The 25775-nt window shown below is 52.6% G+C and overlaps 1 protein-coding gene across 2 annotated transcripts in view; it reads right to left on the reverse strand.

Moving 5' to 3' along the window:
* POLR3E (RNA polymerase III subunit E) overlaps window positions 1-25775 on the reverse strand; it is a 31194-nt gene continuing 5419 nt past the window's right edge. The window contains exons 2-21 of one of the 2 annotated variants that reach the window (XM_082669526.1): window positions 23963-24036; window positions 22763-22813; window positions 19463-19540; window positions 18586-18701; window positions 18068-18150; window positions 16145-16252; window positions 15739-15788; window positions 15292-15411; window positions 13888-13973; window positions 13582-13626; window positions 13397-13488; window positions 12301-12421; window positions 9688-9769; window positions 8352-8411; window positions 8102-8259; window positions 7515-7576; window positions 6407-6930; window positions 4045-4122; window positions 1292-1417; window positions 1-368 (exon numbers count right to left, since the gene is read on the reverse strand). In XM_082669526.1, the coding sequence (XP_082525652.1) occupies window positions 312-368; window positions 1292-1417; window positions 4045-4122; window positions 6407-6930; window positions 7515-7576; window positions 8102-8259; window positions 8352-8411; window positions 9688-9769; window positions 12301-12421; window positions 13397-13488; window positions 13582-13626; window positions 13888-13973; window positions 15292-15411; window positions 15739-15788; window positions 16145-16252; window positions 18068-18150; window positions 18586-18701; window positions 19463-19540; window positions 22763-22813; window positions 23963-23998 (2133 nt within the window). In that variant the 5' untranslated portion in view covers window positions 23999-24036 and the 3' untranslated portion in view covers window positions 1-311. Of the gene's footprint in view, window positions 369-1291; window positions 1418-4044; window positions 4123-6406; window positions 6931-7514; window positions 7577-8101; window positions 8260-8351; window positions 8412-9687; window positions 9770-12300; window positions 12422-13396; window positions 13489-13581; window positions 13627-13887; window positions 13974-15291; window positions 15412-15738; window positions 15789-16144; window positions 16253-18067; window positions 18151-18585; window positions 18702-19462; window positions 19541-22762; window positions 22814-23962; window positions 24037-25775 lie in introns of those variants that run through there. The other variant, XM_082669527.1, reaches the window with a different exon arrangement.

A 25775-nucleotide genomic window follows, 5' to 3' on the forward strand; every position in this document is an offset into this window, starting at 1 on the left:
TGTCAGTATACACTCTCTTTATTATGAGAATGAAACCAAATAATAAACAAAATACATCAGGAATTTCAAACTGTACTGCAGAGAAGGTCCCAGCTGCTCTCTTCTGGGAGCGGTCGAACTTAAGCTGACCCTGCCACTGGCCGAGTATGATCCCCTCTGTCCTCTGGACAGTGCAATGCCACAGGCCACGAGTTGGTCAGTTCCTCTTGCTCCAAGTCTTCTGAAGCAGTCGAGACTCTACTTCCACCTCTGCTGGCTCTGCCGTCCTTCCTTGGGCTTGAATTCACTGGGTTAGTGGTTTGCAACTATTGTCAAGACTGTACTGTCCCTTTAAGGTACCACATGCCACCATAGCTTACACAGCAGTCCTATGAATAGAGAAACATGTCAAGGGCAGACTTTAGCAGGAAAAGGAGCTACTTACATTCTGTGTAGAATATCAAAACTTGATTTATGATTAATGGAGAGAACACAAATGGGAGATCAAAATCTGCCTGACCACATCACTGTGGTCACCGCCCAGCCTCCTCCACGTGTGGGCCTCAAGCCCCTCCTCTCCTCAGGGGTTATCTTAAGAGTGAGGGACTATAAATGAATGTGCTCTATAAACACAAAATACGAGAACTGAATAACCTGACCAGAACAAAAGTGCTTCACAAATAGCATCAGCATCTGTGGACCTGGAATATAAGAATACTAGAATATAGGGGATTTGTCATCAGCTGTCAGTGTTCCAATGCTTCCGCAAGTATGATATTTGTACCACAGAGTCAATCCATAAAGGCATTATAGGTAATGCTTAACAGGAATTAAGTATTTTCATATACTAGACAAATGATATACTCCTTTTTAAACTAAATTTTATTTAAAAATTGTCCTACTAAAAGCAAGTAGCACAAGAGTGAGTATGTGGCTATGGCAGAAACCATGAAAGTGGTACACGATTCAAACGAGCGGGGTAAGGATTCTAACCTAGGCCCTGGCACTGGAAAGGATGACTGTATTTTTTTAAGATGGAGCTTACGTCTTATTCAATTTAGTCCTTTTGCATATACCAACCACACCGATGCCAATTATCTGTTGCTGAAGACCCGACCGGCTGGGGAGGAGTCCAGAGGAAGCCTGATTTATAAACACAGCAGTAGGAAACGCACGAGACTAGGTCCCTTTCCACACACTGTCAGCCTCTATCTAAGACAGGGAGGAGGCAGCTGTGGGCGCCCTGGTCTTAAGCTCACAGTCAGCAAAAGCCTGGAGCCTCCAGATATTATTATACACAAAATGGATGTACCTTTAGCACTTTATCCACCTCCTGTTTACTCAGATCTTCTCCACACTCTTGAGTCAGCCGAGACTGGATCATGTTCCGGCGTACCCGGTAATTTTTGGAAAAAATTTCAAGCAAAACCTGTCGATGCTTTAGTAGCAAAAACATGTTATTATGGGAAATAATCACCTGAAAGAGAAACATCCCCAAACAAGAAACCCAAAGGCTTTGGACCTAACTCCATGCTGCAGTCTTTGATCAACGTCCTTGCTCAGGACTTCTGGTTAAAGACAAACACGTTTGGCCAATTTGTCACCTCTTAAGACCCCAATAAAATGAAGAAATAAAGGTATATGCCCACAAGAACAAAAACCCAGTGAAGCATCGGCAGAGGATGAGTGATTCAGACATAGTTTTTCATGATTAAAAAATGAGTGGAGGGCTTCCCTGGTGGCGCAGTGGTTGAGAGTCCGCCTGCCGATGCAGGGAACATGGGTTCGTGCCCCGGTCCGGGAAGATCCCACATGCTGCAGAGCGGCTGGGCCCGTGAGCCATGGCCGCTGAGCCTGCGCGTCCAGAGCCTGTGCTCCGCGACAGGAGAGGCCACAGCAGTGAGAGGCCTGCGTACCGGGGGGGAAAAAAAAAAAAACAGGAGTGGTAACTGATTCAGTAGGCAGGTGAAGCCACCATCTAAACTGCGTGAAGACAGAACAGGATGAGGAGTGAGTGGCTTAAAGTCCTGGCCCACAAACAAGACAGGATGCCATGAAAAGCATTACGTCCCAAAGAAAAACTAAACAGGGAGGATAGAAGATAGTCAAAATCTCCACCCCCTGCAAAGTACAAAAGGCGTTAAATGAGAGAAAAAAGATTTGATCCTCTAGTTCCAACATATGACCTAAGAATTCCGGAAGAACAGAAAAAAACAGGTACAGGAATTACAAATCTATCACAGAACTTCGTAAGAATGACTCAACTGTCCAGTACAGTAATAATCCACACCAGGGTGCCTCTGCAATTGCACTGATGTGCTATATGTGGAGTGAGGAAAACCGTAGTTTGGTTTAAGGGAAGGGTGTGGATCAAACTGAAAAGACCAAGGAACAGAGTGTCAGTGCACGAAAACTCTGAAAGCTTGAATACAATGGAAAATGATCTTAAATTCAGAGGAAAATGATTTGCCCTCCAAAATCCTAGTCCCAGACAAATAATAAAACCGGAGGACAAAAGAAAGCCATTTTTAAGACATGGAAGAATGCAGACAACTCCTATGGGCCCTTAGAAGCTAAAATTAAGCAAGAAGGAAGACAAAAGATTGCAAGCCAGCAAGAGACATGGAGCTGGTTCTGCGGGAGAGGCATCCAGGGAATCAGACTCAAGAATGGTACTACTCTTGGTATCTATGTGTTCAGAAAACCATGTAAGTGAGAATAGGAAGTAGTATAAAGAAGAAATGATGTCAATTATATTTCAATAAAGCTGGAAAAAAGTGAAAAAAAAAAAAGAATATAATCGTAGATACTACTGGCATTTGGCTCTACAATGAACAAATTTCCAGTCATGATGCTATAAGCATTGATACATGATTTAACAAAAAAATTGTCATAACACATCCCACACCTGTCTACATTCTCCCATAGCTGAGAACTAAATCCTCATCCACCACAACAGGAAGCCCATTGATAACATCAAGTTGAGACATCAGAGAGCAGTATAAGCACATTTTGCATATATATAATAATTTTTAATAATGGAGGAACTCTTTTGGTGGTATCTCGTAGTTAAAAAGTGACTGCCTCTGAAGAGTGGGAATCAGGTCAGGCAGGGCAGGAGATGGTTTCCCATACAGCTTCAGTCTTACTTATTTTTAAGAACATGCGCTTATACTTTTTTCCTTTTAATTATTGGAGTACTTCAGGAGTAGGAAACCCAGATGCCACCTATTCTGGCCAAAAGCACACAGAGACTGTTCCAGTTTGCTCTCCATCTACAGCACCATCACAGAAGGCCCTGCCTCTTTGGTATTCTCAGCCTGCCTGTCAGTCCCCTTCCAAGAGGCAAAAGGGGACAGAGAACTCAGTGGGGGCCTTTGCTCACTCCCCTTCTCCCCACCCCTGAGGGACAGGACCTGGAAAAGGACAGATCAGTTGGAGTTTAGCAATTAAATCTTAATCTTTAAAACTCAGGCAAGCTCATGATTTAAGGAAAACTTCTGGACCTCAGGTGCTGCTGGCTGCATTCATATTCTGTTCACTGGACACCCGTGACCCTTCCTGTCTGGGTGTGACTAGAGGCAAGACGACCAATTTCTCTAACCTGAGATCTGATCCAGCACCTGAGATCTGATAAGGAATCCTTTTAATTCCTACCGCCATCAGCCACCTGAAAAATGTGGTCTGTCACAGGTTCACAAGCCTGCCGGGGCATCAGAATCATCTAGAAAGCTTTGCAGAAACTTAAATACCTAGGACCCTACCCCATTCCTATGGAACTGAACTGAATCTCTGAGGTCAGTCCTGGGAATCTCTGTATTTTTTAAAAGGCAATTTTGATGCCGATGGTTCAGACTGGCATTTGGAAACCACTGGTTTTGGCCCACACTACCAGCACATCCAGCATGTCTGAAGTACACAGAGACACAGAGCCAGAATATTTAAAATTGGGAGCGGCTGGAAAATCTGAAGTGGACACAACCGCACTTTGGGTCTCCCCGAAGGTCTAACCCTCTGCAGAACACCGACCTGCTCCTGGGAGGACGGCAGCAAAGGTCACCTCACCTGGTCACTCATGTCTCCAGACTCCCAGAGGGCGAACACCTTCTGCTCATCCGGGGAAGCAGCCGTCTGTGGGGGAAACTGACCAAGGCCCAGGTGTGAGCTGGCTGATCTCGTGTTCACCACCTGGACCCTCCCTCCCCCGGGGCCCTCAGTCTGCACCGGCCCATTTCCGGGAACAGAGTTCCAGTCCCAGCTCCTGCCTCCCACCAGCCGTGGACCGTGGCACACCTGCCTCTGCGTCCTTCTCCTCGCCAGCCAGTCCCCACGCGGAGAGGCTCCTGTGAGGAGCCGGATGCACTGGCCCGCGGCCCGCGGCCGTGCTCGGTAAGGCGGGGAGGAGGCTGCTCCTGTTTTCCTATCAGCCTGGCATTAGCTCTCCTCTCTGCTTTAACATCCTGTGTCCTCCCACCCTAAATATCAACCCTCCGACGTGTCCTGAGAAGCACTCCCGCCCCTGTAACTCCTTAGGAATATCCTGGGGATTCCTTTCAATCCCTCCCACAAGGGCCGTGCTCGTACGGGTTAGAGGGGCTGCCCGACCCTAAGCGGCCCGTGCCTCGCAGCTCAGCAGCGTCCGAAGGTGGGCCGAGGCAAGGGTGGCCCGGGCTCCTGGTTCCTGGAGAAGGGGGACGGAGGAAGGGGCGCCTGGTGGAGTGGCACCGCAACACAAGCAATAGTAACAGCTCCTACCACGTAAAGTCCCAGGTGGGGCTCTAAATATACAGCCTCGTTTGCTGCCACAGAGGAAGCGAGGTGCTGCTGCCTCCTCTCTCCATGAGAAAAGCCCGGCTCGGAGAGGTCACTCAACGTCTGTGGTCACACAGCTAATAGGTGGCAGAACCAGGAGTTAAACTCAAGTCTTTGCGAGTGTACTTGTTCTCCTGGGGCCTCAGCTCCCTTACATAAAGAAAAACAAGGCTGGACAGGTCTAGGAACATTCCACCTTGGACATGACTATGATACAGGATCACGGGTCCCGAGGGCGGCCCACTCCATGCCCCTCGCCCTCTATCCACTCCAACAGCACAAGATGGCCTGGCTAACATCAGGCAGGCGCCTCCCCCTTGCCTCGCTCAGTCAGTCAGCAAAAGGCGAGTCTGCAGATAACCGGACCTGTTTGCTACGTGGACAAGGGTGGCTCCGAACAGGGCAGGGCTCCCAAACCCCAGTACCTTCTGTAGAGAGCTCACCAAGGAGGCTCCTTGCCACGAGGGCCAGATCCCCCGGGACACCCCAGCCAGCCTGGGACCCAGGGCCTCTTGTCCTAGTTTCTGCTCCTCACGTACACAGGGATGGGCCTTTGCCTCACATCACCCAAGGCTGCAGGTGCCTCTGACCTTAGACTGCAGACGTCAGCGCTCCCTTGTTAAGAGGCAGACACAGCCCCACCTCACCCCACGTGCTGCCAGGTCTGGACAGAGCCTGGGAGAGAGAATGACGAGCACAGCCTCCCTGGGACCACAGCCTGGCACGCTTCACCCTCAGCGTAGGGAGATGGTCTCCAAGGGTCCCTCTGCTCTTGCACTTCCACCCCTCTAGGGCCCCTTCCAATGACAGGACGAGAAGCCCAAAAGCCTGGGGGGAGGGGGGGTGGCCCGCCCCTGCACCTGCAGGCTTGGCACCAGAAATGCTAATGGAAAGGCCACAGAGCCACGCTAGTCAGCCAGCCTCCAGGGCAGGGAGGCCCACCGGCAGGAGCCCAGGCATAGCTGGGGGCTCTGGTGAGAGGGCCAGCTCATCTCAGCTGAAGCAAAAGGATTTAAGACTTGGAGCCACTGTAGAGGTTCAACTTCCAGCTCTATCACTTCCTGGGTACGTGACCTTTAAACAAGTTCATTCTACTTCTTTGAAACTTGGGTTTCTTCATCTACCGTTGCAAGAAGATCAAATGATACTAGAAGTGAAATCATCTTGAAAAACGGCAAAGTTGACAGGAATGAGGGAGGTGCCGGCACAGGAGGGGGCTAGACCCTGGGACGGGGAGCCGGCGTGACCAAGGAAGGCCCTGCTGTGTGCCAAGCCAACAGGTGACGGCCTCAGGCTCCCACTCAGCCCTCACCAAAGCCCCGTGACACAAAAACTAACATTCACCCACTTGAGATGAGGGTGCAGAGCCGAGAGGCTGACCGGCCCGCGGTAAACCCGGCAACCACGTGGGAGCCGAGATTCACACCGAGGCCAACAGTCTCCCGAGTGCCCCTGCCCCGTGCACCCTACAAACAGCTGTTTCCCCAAAGCCGGCAGGGCTCAGGCCGCTCTGCTACCAGGTTCTCTCCACAGCCACTTTCAGCCAGGAAAGATGCTGCCGACCCAGGAGCCCTCCGAGGGGGCGTGTGCTGCCCATCCAGCAGGCGCTACTTACAGGCACCAGTATCTGCTTGCAGCCGGCGGCCAGCACCGTGTCCTGCAGCATGCGGTCCGAGATGCCGCTGAAGAGCATGTGGCCGGGGGGCAGGCTGGCCAAGTGCAGGTTGAAGAGGCGCTTGAGTTCGCTCAGCGTGAGCACAAACTGTCTCTGAAAGGTGGCTTCCACGAAGGCCCTCAGTTCCCGGGCCACGGGGGTACCGGCAGAGCCGGAGGGCGGGTGCCCGTTGAAGCTGTCCCCGCCTGCCGCCCGCGCAGCAGGCAGCCCGTTGGCCAGCCTGCTGTGGAGGCCACCACCGGGCGAGGTGTCCATGGGCTGCTCATCCTCTGCCCCCCGCTCTTCCTCTTCCTCCCCCTCCTCACTCACGGGCTCCTCCTTGATCCGCACAGCGGGCAGGACCGAGGACGCCCGCAGCTGCTCCTTCCTCCGCTGCAGCTCCCGCTCCAGCAGCGCGTGGTTCTGCTGGGCCTGTCTTTTGGCGACTTGGACCCGCTGGTCCCCAGAGACCAGCCCGACAGGCCCTGCGGAGAGACACAGGGCTGCTCAGGACAGTAGGGACCGTGCAGGGAAGGGCCTGAGATGAAGGGCCCCGGTCCCTCTGCCCCACAGACGTTCCCTTCCATCCTGATGGGGACACCCTGCTGACCAGAGGAAGGGGACAGGGAAAATGCAAGCCAGCTGGCACAGAAGCCAGGGGCCCAGCTTGCCTTTCGCCCCCACCTCATCCAGAAGGAATGTGGCTACCCCAACAATGAGGGAAGAAACAGAACCAGGAAAAGCAGATTCCCACATGCAGAGACCCAAGCCAGGGTGGGTTACTGCTGAGTCCCTGCCACCAGCATCCCTGCCAACCCAAGAGGGCGAGAAATCTCAGAGGCCTGGAACCCAGACACAGCCCTGGAACCCAGAAGCCTCAGTCCCTGAGGCCAAGGCTCTGCCACTGGACAAGCCTCCAGCTGAGGGAAGAGGGCACAGAAGGGCAGCCAACAATGAGCCACGCCCCCTCATTTCCCCCCACAGGCTGAGCCCTGACAAGTTCCAGAAAGTAGCCCTTCTGGAGCCAGTGTCAGGGTTAGGGGCCCACCCAGCCGACACCCCTCCACACCTGATTGTCCATCCGGCTTCTTTGGCATGGTTTCCTTCACAAGATTATAAACTTTTTCTAATCTGAAAAGAAGAGTGAACCCTCTTAACTTTACACCGTGTCCCCTCACGTCACCTGCCTCCCAGCAGAAATACCCCCTTAAGCCCTGGACATCCTAGTCCCTGAAGACGCCGCACGCCTGGAGCTTCCACGGTCTCTCCCCGCGGCTCGGAGCCCCACAGCGGGGGGCGCGGAGCCCTGGCCCGCCCTCCCTTCCCCAGCTGCTCTCCCGCCAGCCTGCCTGGGGCCACACAAGCCCCCGCTCCTGCTGCTGAGTGCTTCCCCCTCCTTCCCGACCCCTCAGAACAGACGCGGGTCAGTTCGAGTCAGCTCGGATCAGCAGGCGTGTCTGTGCCAGGTCTCTGCCGGGGGGATTCTGGGACCGAGCAGCAAAGTCCACCTGAGTGGGGGAGGGGTGCACACAGCCCCAAATTTGCATTCCCGCCCCAGATGCAGCCAGGCTGTGCTCCCCGCTGGAAGCAAGTGGCTGGGGACAACCTGCTGTTCCTCTGCCTGGCTCCCCCTCATCCCGCCCAGCAAGCTCTTACTTGGCCTGGATGCCCGTCCACAGCATGTGCTGCCGCTGGACCACATCTGGATGTTTCTTGATGAACTCCCCGTCATACGGCAGGATGAACTCCCAGCCCTTGTTGATCCTCACTACGGCCATGTGCTCTAGAAAGTCCTTCACGTCTTCCGCGCAGAGCTGGGGAGAGGGGGGCAAAGGTGAGGCACGCCCAGCCCCCACTCCTCCAGTAGTGGGGCTGGGCCTCTCGGATCAAGAAGAACTTCACTTACTTTAGTCACCGTTGCCACCTCTTTCCTTACCACCCACCGGCTCTGCGTGAACTTCCACATCTAAGGGAGAAAAAGAAGCCTGTTTCTAGGAGGCAGGGATCCTACCAGGACTGTCCCCCAAACCCCTGCTCTTGTCCTGGGGGCCTGGGATGAGGGCACAAAGTGGCGGCTCTGAGCCGGCCTGGGTGTCAGGCAGACTGGGCCTGGGGCCTGGCTGAGGGCAGTCACTTCAACTCTGAGCCTCCTTCTCCTCCTCTGTAAGGGACCTCCTGGGCCACCTCTTCCAGGAGGGCAGCTGGACCCACTCCACACCACATAAGCTCCCTGGGATGGGGGATACCTTGCCCGTATGTCACCTACAACAACTCAGATTTGACCAGACCCTCTCCCAGACCCCCAGATGTGACGGTGCCTGCGCGAACAGAGGAGGGCTGACAGGCAGCTGAGGGTGAGTGGCACACATGTGGAAGGCGAACCTGGGAGTTGAAGCCACTGCACCCTGACCCCCAGAGACGAAAATAAACCACACAGGCATCTAGACGCTAAGTACCCACAGGAGCTGGGACACCCAGCTGGGAAAAGAAAAAACAGAGGCACTCTCTGAAACAGCTTAAGGGCTGCCTGGTGTGATTAGGTCTGCACATGAGCTCACCAAGGTCACCACGGACAGCTCCAAGGAGACAGACTGCAGCAAACTCAAAGCACACTGCCAAGGTCAAGGGAGGCAGCACAGGTCCCAGCAGCTCAGGGGTCAAGCATTTGGGAGGGATGCCTTGGCTGGGACTTAAGCTCTGGATAAGGGCTGGGGGGCAGATAGGGTGATGGGGTGGAGGCATGAGCCAGCTCAGGAGCTGCAAAAAGCCCACAGCAACAGTGCAGGAAACACGCACGAGGAAAGCGGTTGTGAACTGGGGAGCGTGAGCCCCACTCAAAGAGGGTGCTGTTTGGGGGTGCGGGTCCAGTGGTACCAGACTGTCCAATTATTCATGACAAGACAGAAATCTAGTTTGAATCATGACTGTGATTTGTAAAAACAGACAACTAAGTCAACATTTTAAAAACACCACTCAGGTCAAACGGCTCCTTGGCCAGAATCTACCTATGGGACTCCAGTGTGCAACCTCCGGGCTAGGAACTCAGAGGTTCTTATGAAGCTCAAGACTCCAGGGTCTGAGAGGAAGGAGAAGAAAGGCACAGAGTCCAGAGCCCTCCACTCCCCCAGCCCCACCCTGGCCACACATACCTGCCCTTTGCCCGCTGCCTGGACACTCAGTGCTGCCCCAGTCCTCCGCCCATAATGCCCCAACCCGGAAGGCCAGAGAGCCTGGGCACTTACAACAAAGTCTCGGCCCCTGCAGAGCACCTCAGCAGGCACGCCGCTGTGAGGGCTAGAAGAGTCCTTGGGGTACAGGATGTCACTGCCAATGAGACAGGGTGGCAGGTCAGTCCCTGTCCTCAGCCCCTCTGCCCCCCACTCCCTCAGGCTCCGAGTGGAAGCTCAGGCCTCTTTACAACACGGGCGAGGGCCGGCCTGGGCCCCAACCGCTCCCCTCAGACCCTCCCCTTTTCCCCGGGAGCCTGGCTCCAAGAGTTCTTCCCCCTACCCCTTTCCCAACGCCCCCCTCACACACTGGCCCAGCCCCAAGGCCCCTGACATAGTTGGAGGGGCCAGGGGCTCAGAGACAGACAAGGTGAGCCCAGGACTCTGGCAGACAGCAAGTCGCACCTGTAAAGCAACACACAAGGCCTTACCACTGGTTGAAAGGGAGGGGGAGCAGTGTGAGCTGAGGCAGGAGGGGTCAGGGACTGGGGTCCAGACAGACCCCAAGCACGGGCGAGGCTGAAGCCTTTGGAGAGAATGGCACCCGCACTCAAGGCTCAGGGACCTTCAAGGGCAAACGAGCAGGCACCACGGCTTAAAGGCGTCTCCTGACCCCAAGTCCAGACGCAGACCCCGTCGCCCAGGAAAACACACACGTCCCCGGCCATCCGTGCCCGGGGCACCTTTGCTCTCCCCGCCCCACTAGCCTCCTCAATCCCACCTGGCAGCCAACTACTACTTTCCTTCAAGGTTGAGCTCTGTGTCCACCCTTCCTGTAAGCTCTACGGGACAGGGCCCTGGCCCCATCTCTGCCACACGGAGAGGAGGTACCCACTAAGTACACAGTGTGGTCCGTGCACTGGGCTGTAATGGTGCCTGCCCCACCCATCCCCCCAGCACACTTTCCTGAGGACAGGGACAGCACTGAATGAGAGCACAGTGCAGGGCACAGAACAAGCCGTCCAGACACATTTACTCAACAGATGGGAGCATCCTGTATCGCCTCCTCAGGGCATGGAAGGACCACTACCCACAGGTGTGGCAGAACACACAGGGCCCAGGAGGGCCTACCTTCAAGTCACAGGGACAGGCAGACCATAAGCTGAATGCGGCAGCAGCACCAGGGCATGCGCGGTGCTGGGGGAGCTCAAACCCCAGCTCTGTGGCTGCCCGGCTGCCAGACATTTGGCAAGTCTCCGTGCCTCTGGGCGAGCATCCTCAGGGGGCTAATGGGATGGGCCCTCCTGGATTTCATCCATCCGCAGCATAAATACACATAAGTGTCCCATTTAACAAGTGATGTGCCATCATGAAGGTCCTCGTACTTAAACACTTGTGTCACATAAGACAATAGCTGCAAGGACCCACAAGGCATGTTGGGCATCGTTTCCCAGGGAAAGGCCGTCACCACGTGGCAGTGACATGACTTTGCAGTTTACCTGGCCAACCAACTGTGAAATGATGGACTTTTTGCAATGAATAACTTTTTTAAAAATTTGGAACAATTTACATTTTGACAGATTGTTCACTTTACATCACACTTTCTAAAAAGTGAGTATTCAAGCATTTTATATTATACAATTTAGAAGTAATATAATTCAAGTGTGCGTAAAACATAGCCACACCGTATTTACCAAGGGTCTACCATTTGCCAGGCATTATACTGAGTACCACGGATAAAGGGAGAGTCAAAACAGACAGTCCCTACCCCTGACAGTCTAGGGAGGAGGCAGGGTCTAGAGGAGGAATCACAGGAGGAGAGAAACTACTAAAGGACAGCAAGCCACAGATTCAGGACCTATGAACCCCAACAGGATACATAAAAAGAAATTCCCACTTAGGCCCATCTTAATGAGCCCTGGGAAGCCAAAGCAAGAGAAAATCTTAAATGCAGCCAGAGGGAAACGAAGGAACATGTATTAGACAGACAACAAAAACAATGGAAGTCAAACTGCAATGAAATTACATCAGTGTGTGGAAAGAAAATAATCAACCTAGAATTCTATACTCAGTAAAAAATACCCTTAACACAATATTGTAAATCAGCCATACTTCAATAAAATTAAAAACAAACAAAAGTATCCTTCAAGAACAGAGGTGAAATCGACATTTCCAGATTAAAAAAACCAAAGAAATTCATCACCTGAAGACCTTCACTTTAGCAGAAGGAAATTATCACAGTTAGGAACTCAGAGATGCAGAAAGGAATGATGAGCAAAATAAAAAGGCAAATACGTCAGTAGATCTCAAAAATATTGACTGAACAGTATAATGTCTTATGGGGTTTAAAACAGAATTAAAATATATAAATACAATGACACATGAGTTGAGAGGAAGATAAATATAAAATATTCTAAAGGTTGTTGAATCGTCATGGATGAGGGTAAAAAGCGGCAACTAATATTAAACTGTGAAATCTGCAGGGTAATCACTAAGTCAAGAAAGGATAACTTCCAAGTTAGTGAGGGAAACGGAATAACAAGAAAAGAAAGTAAAAATGAATATAAAATGCAATGTAAGCTGGACAAATAAAAAGCACTAAGGTAGACTTAAACCCAAAACATCAGTACTTAACATTCAATTTAAATGGGTTAAGCGCTCCCAACTAAGGGACTAAAATGAACTTACCTCTTCACCACCCAGTTTCCTTGGACTAACATCGCCACCTTCTGGATGCCACGCAGAACAGCCACAGAGTCGATGGAGGGGCCCAGGAGGCTCATCAAGTTGGCAAAAGGCATGACCTTCACTGAGGAGGGCACAGGAGCCATCAGACAAAGCAAGAGGGGCCTGGGCTCACATAACAATCCCAGCATGACAGTGCTAACAGTAACAGCTGGCATTCACTGGCTGCTTACTCTGGGCAGGCACCCGCCTCTCACTGAGCCCTGGAGGAAACACCCACTGGAAGACCGAGGCGTGCCTCATGAGGAAGACTCAGCCCAGGAAGGTTTCAAAATTCACCCATGATCACTTGGCTAGTAAGTGGCATGGCCAGGACTTGAACCCAGGCCATCTGGGTCCAAAGTTCATGCACTTCATCACCGTGCTCTGCTCTCCCCCACACGAGCCCCTAGCCCAAGTGAGAAGGGGCAGGGCCTGGGGAGGCCCCGTGTCTTCTGCAGCAAGGCCAGCGGCCTGGCTCCCCCCGGGAGCACCCCTCTCCACTCAGACCCTGGAGCCCCTGGTGCTGGCATCTCAGAAGAGCCCAGGGCCTGGGACTCCGCTCTGAGGTTCAAGGCTCACGTCCACTCTAAAGGTTCTGGCCTTCAGCATCCCCACGGTGCAGAGCCTGGCGAGGGCACCACAAAGCAGTGCAAGTGAACGCACTTCGTTGTGAAAATGAACGCAGCTCACGTTCACATGCAAGGCTCTGTACAGTCCCTTTAGGGGCCTCACCTCTGAGGCCTCCCCTCAGCCCCAGGAGCTGTCTTAGTTCCTTTTTATAGATGAACAATCTAAGGCTCAGGAAGGCCAGTGCGCTGCCCAGGCTCACACAGCAGGTGAGTGGCAAAGGCGGCAGGGACCCGCAGCCCATCTGAGGTAGCCTGCCACCAGCTCTAGTGCGCCTTCCAGACAAGGTCAGAGGTGTAAAGCTGGGCGGGCTCTGGGTAGTGGGGCCTCTGGTCTCGCCCCTTGGTCCTTAACTCTTTCCTAACTCCACTTCCCCAGGAGGTGGCAGGGCTGGGGCCCCCCAGAAGGCAGGGAAGGGCTGCCCACCCACCATTCTTCATCAGGATCTTGATCTGATCAGCTAGGGGCAGGGTGCGCAGCTGAGCCATGGACAGGACATTGCTGGGGGCCACGGGTTTGTCTCTGTTGAAAACAAATGCAAAGGGTTAGGGGGCCGGGGCGCATTAGGGGGTGGGAAGGGGAAGGGGGGTGAAGGCGTTCAGCCCCTCTACTCACTTCTCCTCCTCCTGGCTGGGAGGCATCAGCATCATGAGGTACTCACTGTGGCAGGAGAGAACGGGGTCAGCAGCTCCCAGGGCTCTGTCCTTGGCCCACCCAGCCCCCAACCAGGCTGTATCCAAGCCCCCCCAAACTCCCACACCCCCTCCTGGCCCTCTCCAGAGGATGATGGGCTACTCCACATCCCTCCCCCATGTTACAGAAGGGGCCACAGTCCCAAGGGAGGACCCACAGCAGAGGGACCCTCCTGGGGCCAGTGTCGGGCTCGGTAGCCCTTAGCAGCCCTGGGCTGGCCAGTCTCACCTGGGTGACTTGACAAGCTCTGTGTTCTCAACCCCACTGGAGCCCTGGCACAGCAGGTACTGGCGCTCATGCTCAGAGCGGCTGTCCTGTTGGGGGGGAATAGGGTGTGAGAGGAACCTCAGCCAACATTCCAGGCCTCCCTCTGTGATCCAGTTCTCACCCCTGCATCACCTTCTGCTCCAGACACCCACTGTCCTGCTCTGAGGCCAACCACAGGATCAATCCAACCTCCTGAGCATGGCACTCAAGGCCTCTGCGATGTGGCCTCAACCAACTACCCTCCTGCCTTTATGACTACACAGCCCCAGCAACCGCGCCTCAGTGCCCTGTCTGATACAGGAACACTGAAAGCAATGATAAAAATAACAACTAACATTCACTGAGCATCTATGTGCCAGGCCCTGTTCCAATGGCTGTATACATACTCTAACTCATCTCATCCCCAAAATAACTATGAAATTAGGTACTCTTATTATTATTCCCATTTTACAGATAAGGAAACTGAGCCTCAGAGAGATTAAGTAATTTGCCTAAGGTTACACACTAGGAAATAGCAGAGCTTCTGGAAGTCTGACTGACCCAAAGCGTAAGGCTCTGTCAACACAAATCTCTTTCAGGAAGGTTTCAGAATAATCAGGGGTTGCTCCTCCCCCAGAAAAACGCTGGGGAGCCCTTGTCTATGGTGTCTTTGTGAGCTAATATTCAATTGCTTCCCTTACTCAACACAGTTTCGAGGACTGCGCTCTAAGTACAGTAAAAATCACCCTTGGCAGGTGCACAGTGAACTCAGCCATGGGACAGATGGCTGATTCTCCACAGAGCAGCCGATGAAGCGTCTAGCCTTCATTCAGGGCCCACGATACTTAAAAGTACGTAACCAGGGCTTCCCTGGTGGCGCAGTGGTTGAGAGTCCGCCTGCCGATGCAGGGGACGCGGATTCGTGCCCCAGTCCGGGAAGATCCCACATGCCGCGGAGCGGCTGGGCCCGTGACCCATGGCCACTGAGCCTGCGCGTCCGGAGCCTGTGCTCCGCAACGGGAGAGGCCACAACAGTGAGAGGCCCGCATACCGCAAAAAAAAAAAAAAAAAAAAAAGTACGTAACCAAACAGCCTCACTGAGCCCGCAAGATGCTCACACTCAGGGAGTGCCCGGGGGGCCACAACCCCCACCAGTGACGTGGCAGACTCACTCCCTTGGGGCACACAGTAGGTGGGAAGGGAGGACAAACTGCTCACAGGGCTTAACCTCTCTCCCTGTGGCACTACCAAGTGGCTACGACTGAATCTGAAAGAAGTTAAATGTGAGACAATGAGGCCACCAGGTAACACTTCCCAGGCACTGGGGCTTTTCTCCCAGGACCCCACCCTGGCCAGTGTCAGCACCGCCCAGGGACCCCAGCTCACCCTCACGCCATAGTAGTGCAGGTGGACCCAGGGCTCCTCAGCATGCTTCTTCTGCAGGAACTCGTAGGACTGCACGCGGCGCTGGCGGGCCTGCTCCGACTCAGGCCGGGAGAACCGCACCTGGTTGGGGGGCGGGGAGGGGCGGGTCCACAACCTCAGGCCTGGGGCGTTTCCAGGCTGCTGCCCCAGCACCCACCAGGAGGCCAGAGAACCTCACATCTGGGGCATTTCCCACTGCCACCCAATTCAGGCTGGGCAGAGGGTAGGTTATCCCTCCAGGTAGCCCAGCAAGGAGGCTCTACGGCATGGACTCTGTTTCTGTATGTTTCACCCCAGAGCCCATGTTCTCTGCAGACCCTCCCACCCCTTGCTGCTTCCAGGAAGCTGAGCTACAAAGCTGGCCCTGCTGCCTCCCAGGCTGCACTCTCTCTCAGGGCCAGAGCTCACCGTGATCTGTTTCACATCTTCTTCTGCCTCGTCCTGTGAAGAGTCTCCCGCTGCAAAAGAAAAGGCCTTGCTTGCAGCCTCTGTTGGAGGCTCTGCACCCCACCCACCAGGCAGGTCTCAAGCAGCGAAGCCTGTGAATTCTCCTTCTGGACCGACGTAGCTGCCTAAGTCAGTGGTTTTCAATTAGGGGCAATTTTGCCCCCCAGGAGACATGTGGAAATTCAGAGACATTTTTGGTTGTCGTAATTGTGGGGGTGGGTGCTCCTGGCATCCAGTGGGTAGCAGCCAGGGATGCTGCCAAGGATCCTATAATCCATCCCTTTAATACTTCTTGCCATGACCAACCTATCCTGCTAACGTATACAGACAGACAGACAGACAGCAGGGCTGGGGGTCCAGAGCTCACCCTCGTTGGCTGCCTCCCTCTCACGGTGCTTGGCATCTGCCTTATCCAGGTAGGAGAAGCTGGGCCGCAGCTGCAGGATGCCATGTAAAGGTGTCAGGTGGAGCTCACCTGGCAGAGGAAGAAGGGCTTGGACCTGACTCTAGGAGCTGAGGCTGACCCACACAGCTTGGCTCAAGGGAGCTACCAAGGGCCCCAGACTCCCCTAAAGGCCTCGGCTCACTGCCAAACCACCTCCCACCTCTGCTCTAGCCCCCAGTCCTAGAGCCTTGGGACCACCAGGCCGATGGCCATTCCCAACCCGATCTGGCTGTGCCGGACACAGGAAGTACACAAACCAGATGAAGACATGAACGCAGACTCTTCCACCCAATGTCACTTCCTTAAGGCTTGCCTGCAAAGCCTCCTGCTCCAGTATTCAAGGGCCTCCCAACCCCGGTCCCCAATGCCCTCCCACACTCGCTTGTTCCAGCCACGCCGGGCCACTCATCCACACCAAACACGCCCTGCTCTTCCCCCGCCAGGCCTCTGCCAGACCACCCTCAGCGCCTCCCTAACCCCACACACGCCCAGACCTCTCCTCCTCATCCTCCCACCTCTTCCTGTCAAAATCCCACCCGTCCTGTTAAGAAGTTGGCTAGTGCAAACGGGGCTGGAGAGGAGGCCTGGCGGAGCCCGGTGGAGGAGTGTCTACGCCGTCTCTGGCAAAGATCGTGACTTTCTCTTGTGAATCAGACCTGTGCACTGGGAGGCAGTGCAAAGGTAATCAATTTCAATCAAGCCAATGCAGCCTTGAAAGAAAAGAAATCAGACAGACACTAAGGCTCTGTGGAAGCTCTCTGGGACTCCAGAGGGAGCAGAATGCTTGAGACGAGAAGTAAGTAAGTGACTAGGCCTGGCTGCAAGGAATGTGGCTTTAAAGAGCTCTATCCTTGAGACTGGGGTTCAAAATAGAAGAGTATAGTTATTTGACATTACCTTTATTCTATCACAGTTTATTTCCTAAGTGCTCAAATTTCATTTATTGCTTTATAAACTCTAAATACTTATAGAAACCTTGTACTTTTTAATTGCTTTACTGAGATATAATTCACATACCATATAATTTACCCATTTCAAGCATACAATTCAATGTATTTTAACATATTCACAAACTAGTAAACCAGCACCACAATCAACTTTAGAACATTTTCATCACCCCAGAAAGAAACCCTGTACCCATCATCAGCAGTCGCTCCCCATCTACTCTCCTCCCAGCCTCTGAAACCAATAAGCTACTTTCTGCCTCTACGGGTTCGCCTATTCTGGACATTTCATATGAATGGAATCACGTAACACATGGTCCTTTGCGCCTGGCTTCTTTCATTTAGCCTAAAGTTTTCAAGGCTCACCCATGCTGGAGTGCTTATCAGTACTTCTTTCCTTATTATGGCTAAATAATATTCTAACGTGTGGCTATACCATATTTTGTTATCCGTGCATCAGCTGATGGAATTTGGATCATTTCCACTTTTCACTACCATGAATAATGCTGCCATGAACACCTACATACAAGTTTTTGTGCGGAGACGTGTTTTCATTTCTCTTGCGTAGATGGTTTCTAGGAATGGAATTACTGGGTCCTAAGTACCTCGTATTTAAGGCAAAATTCTACCCCATCCAAAAGGTTATGCTGTGTGTGTCTGTGTCGCAGGAGGACAATGACCTTTGACCTCCACCCCATCGGGCATGGTAGTGTCAAGCTAAAAGTCCCTTGAGGTGCCAAATTCCATTCCCCTGACAATCTGTCATTTCTACAACCTGTCTGGCCTCTGTGGGTATCTAGCATTCGGGGTGTCCTCTTCCTGTCCCAGTCCCCATTCTGCTTCCCTCCCACCCACTCAGCCCTCACAAGCCATGGCAGTCAGGGATGTCCAGCGCGGGTACCTTGCCTGTAGAGCGCGGCAGCATAACGGGATGTGTTACTGGTGGTCTGGGAAGAGCAGAACGTCTGCTTGTCCATCAGCTTCCTACAAGCACAGGGAGGACAGACGTCAAGGGGAAGGAAGCTCCAGGCCTGGGCCTGTAGGCGGAGCCCCCTCCACCCCAGACACCTAAAATCCAACTGCCAGAGACCAAGGCCACAGGACAGGCCACAGGTGCCGCAGGAGGGGAGCTGGGGATGAGGAAACCTCATGTGCAGCCCAAGAAACAAGCAGTGGGTGGGAGCTCCCTCTCCCGTTGAGGGGCCAGCTTGCCTCTCAGCCCAGGAAGAACTTGGTCAGAGGAGCCATCTCGGGAGGGAAGACGTTTCCCACGGGGACGAGTCTGCGCCAGGCCCAGCCATGCAAAGACGGGACGCTGGTGGGAAGCTTAGCTGTAGAGCACAAGGCCTAGGTATCTCTGAGGGCTCTGGAAGGCTCGTATTTGAAAAACGTGAAGCTCGGAGGCCTTGGGGAACTCACGAGGAGTATGTGCTGGTCTCGTCAGCGCAGGCCCCGTCCACGTTCAGCGCGATCTGCTCCCCTTTGCTGCGGCAATAGTTGGGATTCAGCGTGTCGATGGCCATCTCAAGCTCCACCTGGAGGCATCAAACACCCCCAGCATCTATGAGGACCCCAAGGCACAGCCCTCAGGGGATCCCCTCAAACCCACCATGCCTATCTCCCTAACCCCAGTCCCTGCCCAGAAGCAGGACTGACACCATCCCTCTCCGAGGGCCCCTAGGCTTCAGTCCACACAAAAGCCACAAAGCCAAATTCCAATAGAAAAGCCAGAGTGCTTTCTTTGGGAGGGGGTTCATGTAGTTTTGCTTGCCCGCACCCACAATTCCACTCCCCCAAATCTAAATTAGGTGCCAACGTTTAAAAATCAAGAGCTTTTCTCTTTTATCCTTATTTCCAACTTCTTTTGAAAAGTCAGCAGAATTGGCAATACTGGTACAGCTTTTTACATGGCAACAGGGCCTGGAGCGGCAGGTGCCCGAGGAAAGGCATGTCTCCTGTTCCGTCACCCTAGCCCTGAGAGGCACTAGATTCCCCATATCGTGCCCTCTTCGCATTGGCCCTGCCCTGTCCTGTGAACGTGGGTCCACCCACCCCATGTTCTAGTTCATCTCAAGCCTCACTCCTCCCTGGCCTCTCTGGAGCTGCCCACCCCCCTTCTTTCTGGAAGTTTTTCCTCCTGCAGCTTTCAAGGCCCTGCAAGCTGCTGGTTTTCTTCCTAACTCTCCAATCACTCCTCTGCGCTTCCACCCCCAAAAGGCCTGTCTCCTGGATTCTTTCAGCTCCCACCCTACCACCCCTCCCCTCCCTCCACCTCCACCCAAGAGGGTAGCCCCACCTTCTGCTGCTTGGGCTTGATCCTGGCTGAGAGGTGCGGAATGTCATCATAGGTCATCGAGACTGGACGCACAGGGTACTGGAGAAGGGAAGGGAGCCGTCAGTCCACCCTGCCCAGCCCCAGTGAGAGCTGAGCTTCAGAGGCGCTGGCCAAGAATCAATAGCCACCCTCCACGCCCACCCCAGACCAGAGGCCCTCGCTGGTCTCTGCCTGCGTCCCTCCATCCCATTCTCACTGGCTCCACCTGGTTTCCTTCCAAAGAGCAATTTTCAAATGTCCAAGGGACATGCCTAAGCATCAGACAGGCCCCAGCATGCATAGCCCCATGGGCCCTAGGACGTCAAGCGCACCGCCATGGGAGTCAAGAGGAAGGGTCCGAAGTCTAACTGCTAGTTTACAGGCCAACCAGGTGGAGAAGGACAAGGGAAACGAGACCACAGGAAGCAAAGAGGGAAAACAAAACTGGCGAACACTGCTCACTGCTAAAGCCTGACGATGGATCTGTGGACAAAGGATATTACCTGCCACAAAGGATGTTGTGGCCTTCAAACCCTCTGCCTTGCAGCCACTCCCCCTACAGTGCACCCTAAGGGGACTCAGGATGGAGAAAACAGGAGACTGGCCCTAGATAGTTAAGGTGCATAACAAAGGAATGATTTCAATTAGCCCAGACTCCTGCCACTTCCCATACATAGAAAAGTGCTAAATTCATTAACTCGGAGAGTCTGGATTTCTTTAACAAACAGTAATCCGATGTTCTGACTCCCTGGGGTTTTGTTGTTGTTTTGCAAAAACTCCTATAAGTCCTGACTCCTCTCTTACCTCTTCAGAATAGCTCCTCAGGGCTACCTGAGAGGCTATCTCCCGGACTTAAGTCCTCAGAACGACCGCCGAATAAAACATAATTCTCAACTGTTAGTTTGTGCTTTTTTTTTTCAGCCGACAGATCTATGGGAATCACTATCCCATTCTCTCTCCTTTTGTTGATGTGTGGACTTTTCCATAATAAAAAGTTGATGACAGAGAAGGGAGCTGGTCTGCCAGTGACCTGCCCAGAGAGCTCTCTCTGGGCCCCAGTGTCATCAGGTGTGAAGTTATGTCACATCTGAGCATACTGCTCTGAAATCGCTTCTTTTCTCTGAACAAAGAAGGATGTAGAGACATCCTTCCCCACAGACGCACTCTTCCTTTCTTTCTCCCGTGCTTTACATATGCCACTGGGTGGATGGATGAGTCATGGTTTGGACTCACTTGCAAAAGGCCGTGACCATCGCTATGAATGAGCCTGGTGGAGGTGTGGCAGTGCATAAAGTAACCCTCCTTTGGAGGCCATTTGAGATCAGCTGCATTCTAGCCCAAGGAAATGGCTGTTTCCTAAAAGCTCACTTAAATAGCAATACAATGACTCCTCCCTGCTTCCTGGGCTGAAGCTTGGGGCAGGAACTTGGAACTTAGGTCCAGGAACGGCCTGGAGCACAGCTGGTCTGGGCTGAGCCCTGAGCTGGGACAGGCTAGCCCACGACAGCCCAGGAGGCCCCTGGTCTGCCAAGGTCCAGGCAGCTCTGTGATCTCCTGATGGCCGGGAAGCATGGTGGGAAAGGGTGCCAGTTCTAGAATCAGACGGTCCTAACTCTGCCACTTGCTCCCTGTGTACTCAGGCAAGCTCCTCGCCTCCCAGACCATTCGGAGCAGGGAATGAGGCAGGTGGAGCCGACACCCGGCACTGGGCCTGGCACACTATGAACACATGTGGGTCACTGTCACCACCATCCGTTCCATCCCTCTGCAGTCAGTCAAGGAAGCAGGTGCAGACAACAGCCCCCAGTGCCACGGCCTGTAAAGGCAGATGCCAGGGGCCCAACACCGGGCCGCTTCCCAGCACATGCTTGGAGGGTGCTGCCACCCTGTTCCAGGCCCCTTGTGCAAGTTACTAGCCTCCCTGGGCCTCTTTTTCTTATATGCAACGTGGGGACAAAAATACTTAACAACCTTACTGCTAGGAATGTAAAGTGGTTCAAAACAGTCTGTCATTTCCTCAAAATATTAAACATAGTTTCTATAGGACCCAGCAATTCCACTCCCAGGTATATACTCAAGAGCAATGAAAAACTCTCCACACAAACACTTGGACGGGAATGTTCATAGCAGCATTGTGCATAATAGCCAAAACATGGCAACAACCCAAATACCCATCAACTGATGCATGGAGAAATAAAATGTGGCATATAGGTCCATACAGTGAAGTATATTCATCCATAAAAAGAAATGAGGTACTGATACATGCTATTACATGGAAAAGCCTTGGAAACACCACGTTAAACAAAAGAGCCAGACACAAAAGGCCACATATTACATGACTCCATTTGTATGAAATGTCCAGAACAGGCAAATCCATGGACAGAAAATAGGTTAACGGTTGCCTAGGACTGCAGGGAGCGAGGGCAGAGCAGCAGCAAACACTTCCTAAAATAGACTGGGCCGCTGGCTGCACAACCCTGTGGACAGACTAAAATCCACTGCATCTACACTTAAACAGGGAAGCTGCATGGGTGTGAATTAGATCTCAATAAAGCTGTTATAAAATTACAATAGTAACCACCACAGGGATGTTGTGGGAGGAGATGAGTTAACATATGTAAAATGCTTTGAATGGTGCCTGCAGACAGTCTAGGGTTAACACCTGTGAGTGACTATGATTAAACTCAGCCCAGCTAAGAGGGGAGGGGGCAGGAATAACAACTGGGGGGACTCACAGCTAGCAGACAGAGGCGCACCCTGCTGGCGGGAGCTGCCCCAGAAAGCTGCTCCCCGAGTCTCAGTTACAGCGGTGGGGATCACTCTTGGCGCTAACCCTGCACCAGGCAGGTGGTGTTCTAAGCACTTTAATACGGACTCACCTGATCCCCGTGGGGACCCTATCAGGCAGATATTATTACTATCACCACTTTGCAAATAAAGAAACTGAGGCACAGAGAGGTTTTTTTTTTTTTTTTTTAAAGGAACTTGCCCAAGGCCTCACAGCCAAGCCTCAAGGCCGGGAGACTGTCCCCAGGGCCCAAGCTTTATCCACTACACTGTTCTGCCTCTTAGGGTTGCCTTGGTTTTCCCATCTTCAAAATGAGAGATTACTATTGACCTGCCCATAAAAGCAAAGAAACTGTCTTGCAAAACACCCTCTGTTGCCAAGAATTCTAAGCAACGTGGAGGTTTCAAATTGTTCCTGGCCTACCACTTACTGTGTCTCCACCACCCACCAACACTTGCTTTTTTTCCCCCTTTACCTTTATGTCCTATAATTACCTGAAACAGATAGAGCTTCTCTGCCAGACTTTTGGCCAAGTACACGTCGATCTGGGAACAAGGGAAGAAGACTTAACCAGGAGACAGAACCCAATTCCCAACCTGCCCCGGGCACAAGCATGCTCCTCAAATTTCAGGGATAATGGCTCTGAGGCCATTTGGGGAAGACGAAATAGCTCAGCTGATGCTAAAAATAAAGGGAACCAAATCTCCAACCTGGGTATGTCCAGAGCCCCCTGCCCAGGTCCACCATAACCCAATAAAAACATACTCCGAGGCTGCCCAGATCAGGATGCATCCCAGAGGGCCCGATTAAACGCTTTTCTGATGAGGATGGGGCAGGGGAGGACTTCCTCCCTGTGCCCTCCATCACCTGTCCTGGATTGGCCTGTCTTCAGGTGGTGTGACCTGGCTCTTTCTTCTCAACCCTCACCGCCCCTGCCCCACCTGCAGTTTACCTTTCTGCTTCCTAGCTCTTCCTATGAACCATGTTCTCGCCCACCTCCAGGCCTTAAGGATGAATGGAGGCTCATCAGGCACAGGGGAAGCATATGTGACGGAAACAGCATGTGCAAAGGCCCAGAGCCTCTAGGATATGTCTTGGTCTGGGCTGACTCTGGAACCACCGTCTGCATCTTGAGACCCCTTCCTTGTCAGTCTCGCCTCACAGATCCTAAGCTTCCCAAGGGCAGAACACTGCCTGGCTCCCTGCTGTCACAGCCCCCAGCACATCATGGATTCAGTGAACAACTGCTGAATGACCGAATCTGCATAAGAGCGTGAAGAAGAGGGAGCTGTCAAACCCATTCATTCATTCAACAAATAGTCACTGAGTATCTATTAATTGCCAGGCACTGGACTTGGCTTTGCAGACACAGCGGTGAACAGGACAAAATCCCTGCCCTCATGAGGCTTACACTTTAGTGGAAGGAAACTTATGTGTAGGGGCTGAGAGGTGTTGTGGCCAAACGCAAGGTATGGCCAAGGTAAGGGGCTAGGGAGGGTGTGCAGGAGAACGTCACATGAGGCAGGAGGGTCAGGGAATCCTCTCTGACAAGGTGATGCTGGATCAGACACCTGAAAGAAGTGAGGGGTCGGCCAGGCAGGTATGAGGAAGAGAGGATGCCAACAGGTCCCAGGCTGGCCTGAGGATGGATGGAAGGGACCCCGTCCCGGCAGAGGGTGGGGAACAGCAGTTACCTCTTGTATGACTGGGTCATCCTCTTCATTGGCCATACTAGGGGGGAGCCAGCCGCGCGGTCCTTGGACTCGATCTGCAAGGAGAGCAAGAGGCCTGGACCGTGAGTCAGTTATTCAACCAACACACCTAGGTATCCATTCTGCAAGCAGCCCTGCTCTGGGAGGGAGGAGCCTGAAGCAAACAGAAACTGATCTTATTTCTACATCTATCGTAGAGTCAAAAATGGACAGCCCATTATACACCCCATCGGCCAAAAAACAAAAAGAAAGCAGGCAGAAACCACCAAGCAATGGGTGTAAACAGGTCACCACATGTCAGCTACAACCCATGGGAAGGAATAAATGACCAGTTTTGGGAGTTTCTGACCACTCACAAAGAATTCACCACCAGGCAGGAGGATGGAGGCTGGCTGGTCCACAGCCATGATGAAAACACTCGAGAAGTAATCGGGGGCCATGGGGAATCTTTAGAGAGCCTGATGCACAGCAGGAAGAGCAGACAGTCCCAAGACTTGGATTCCAGGGTGACTCCATCTCTGATATTTGATTTTCAAGCTGACTTTAAACCCAACCCCGAGTGAGATGACCTCCTTTCTGTGGTTTTTCTCTGTGTGTGTGTGCGCACGTCTAAAAATGACCCTCTTCACATACATACTCTTCTCTTAATTGTCCCCATTTTATAACGAGGAGACTGGAACTCAGAGATGCTTTTATGTGTTTTACCCAAAGCCACACAGGAAGCAAGGGGACCCACTGGACCTCAATGCCAGGCCATCCAACTTCAGGTCGCAGTTACAGGTAGGGGAGTTCAGAGGAAGGAAGGGCCTTCCTGCTGGGGGAAGGGGCATTTGGGCTGGGCCTTGAAGGACAGAAGGATTTGGACAAGCCAGGATAGCAGAGGGGAAGAGGGACTCCAGGCAACAGGAAGCACTTCAAGTACCTGAAGGAGGGAAGGCGGCAGGTCGCCATGGTGGAGGGTGAGTACACTGTCCCTCAGTATCAGTGGGTAAGGGGGGATTGGTTCCAGGACCCTCAAGGATACCAAAATCTGTGGACGTTCAAGTCCCTTACATAAGATGGCACAGTATTTGCATATAACCTAAGCACATCGTATACTTTTCTTCAATAAAAAAATTTTTTTTTATTGGAGTATAATTGCTTTACAATGTTGAGTTAGTTTCTGCTGTACAATGAGGTGAATCAGCTATATGTATGCCTATATCCCCTCTCCACTGGACCTCCCTCCCACCCCACACCCCCCAACCCACCCATCTCGGTCATCACAGAGCACCGAGCTGAGCTTCTTGCGCTTTATTTATAGCATGTTCCCGCTAGTTATCTATTTTATGCATGGTAGTGTACATACGTCAATCCTGGTCTCCCAATTTGTCCCACCCTCCCCTTCCCCCCCACACGTCCACACGTCCGTTCTCTACCTCTACGTCTCTATTCCTGCTCTGCAAATAGGTTCATCCGTACCATTTTTCTAGATTCCACGTATATGCGTTAATATACAATATTTGTTTTTCTCTTTCTGGCTTACTTCACTCTATATGACAGACTCTAGGTCCATCCACGTCTCTACAAATGACCCAATTTCGTTCCTTTTTTTTTTTTTTTAATTGGGGTATAGTTGTTTTACAATGTTGTGTTAGTTAGTTTCTACTGTACAGCGAAATGGAGTTCCCTGTGCTATACAGCAAGTCCTCATTAATTATCTATTTTATACATATTAGCGTATATATGTTAGTCCCAATCTCCCAATTCATCCCACTCCACCTTACCCCCTTGGTGTCCATATGTTTGTTCTCTA

This window comes from Grampus griseus, assembly GCF_964374135.1.
Source record: "Grampus griseus genome assembly, chromosome: 14".
Lineage (NCBI taxonomy): Eukaryota > Metazoa > Chordata > Mammalia > Artiodactyla > Delphinidae > Grampus > Grampus griseus.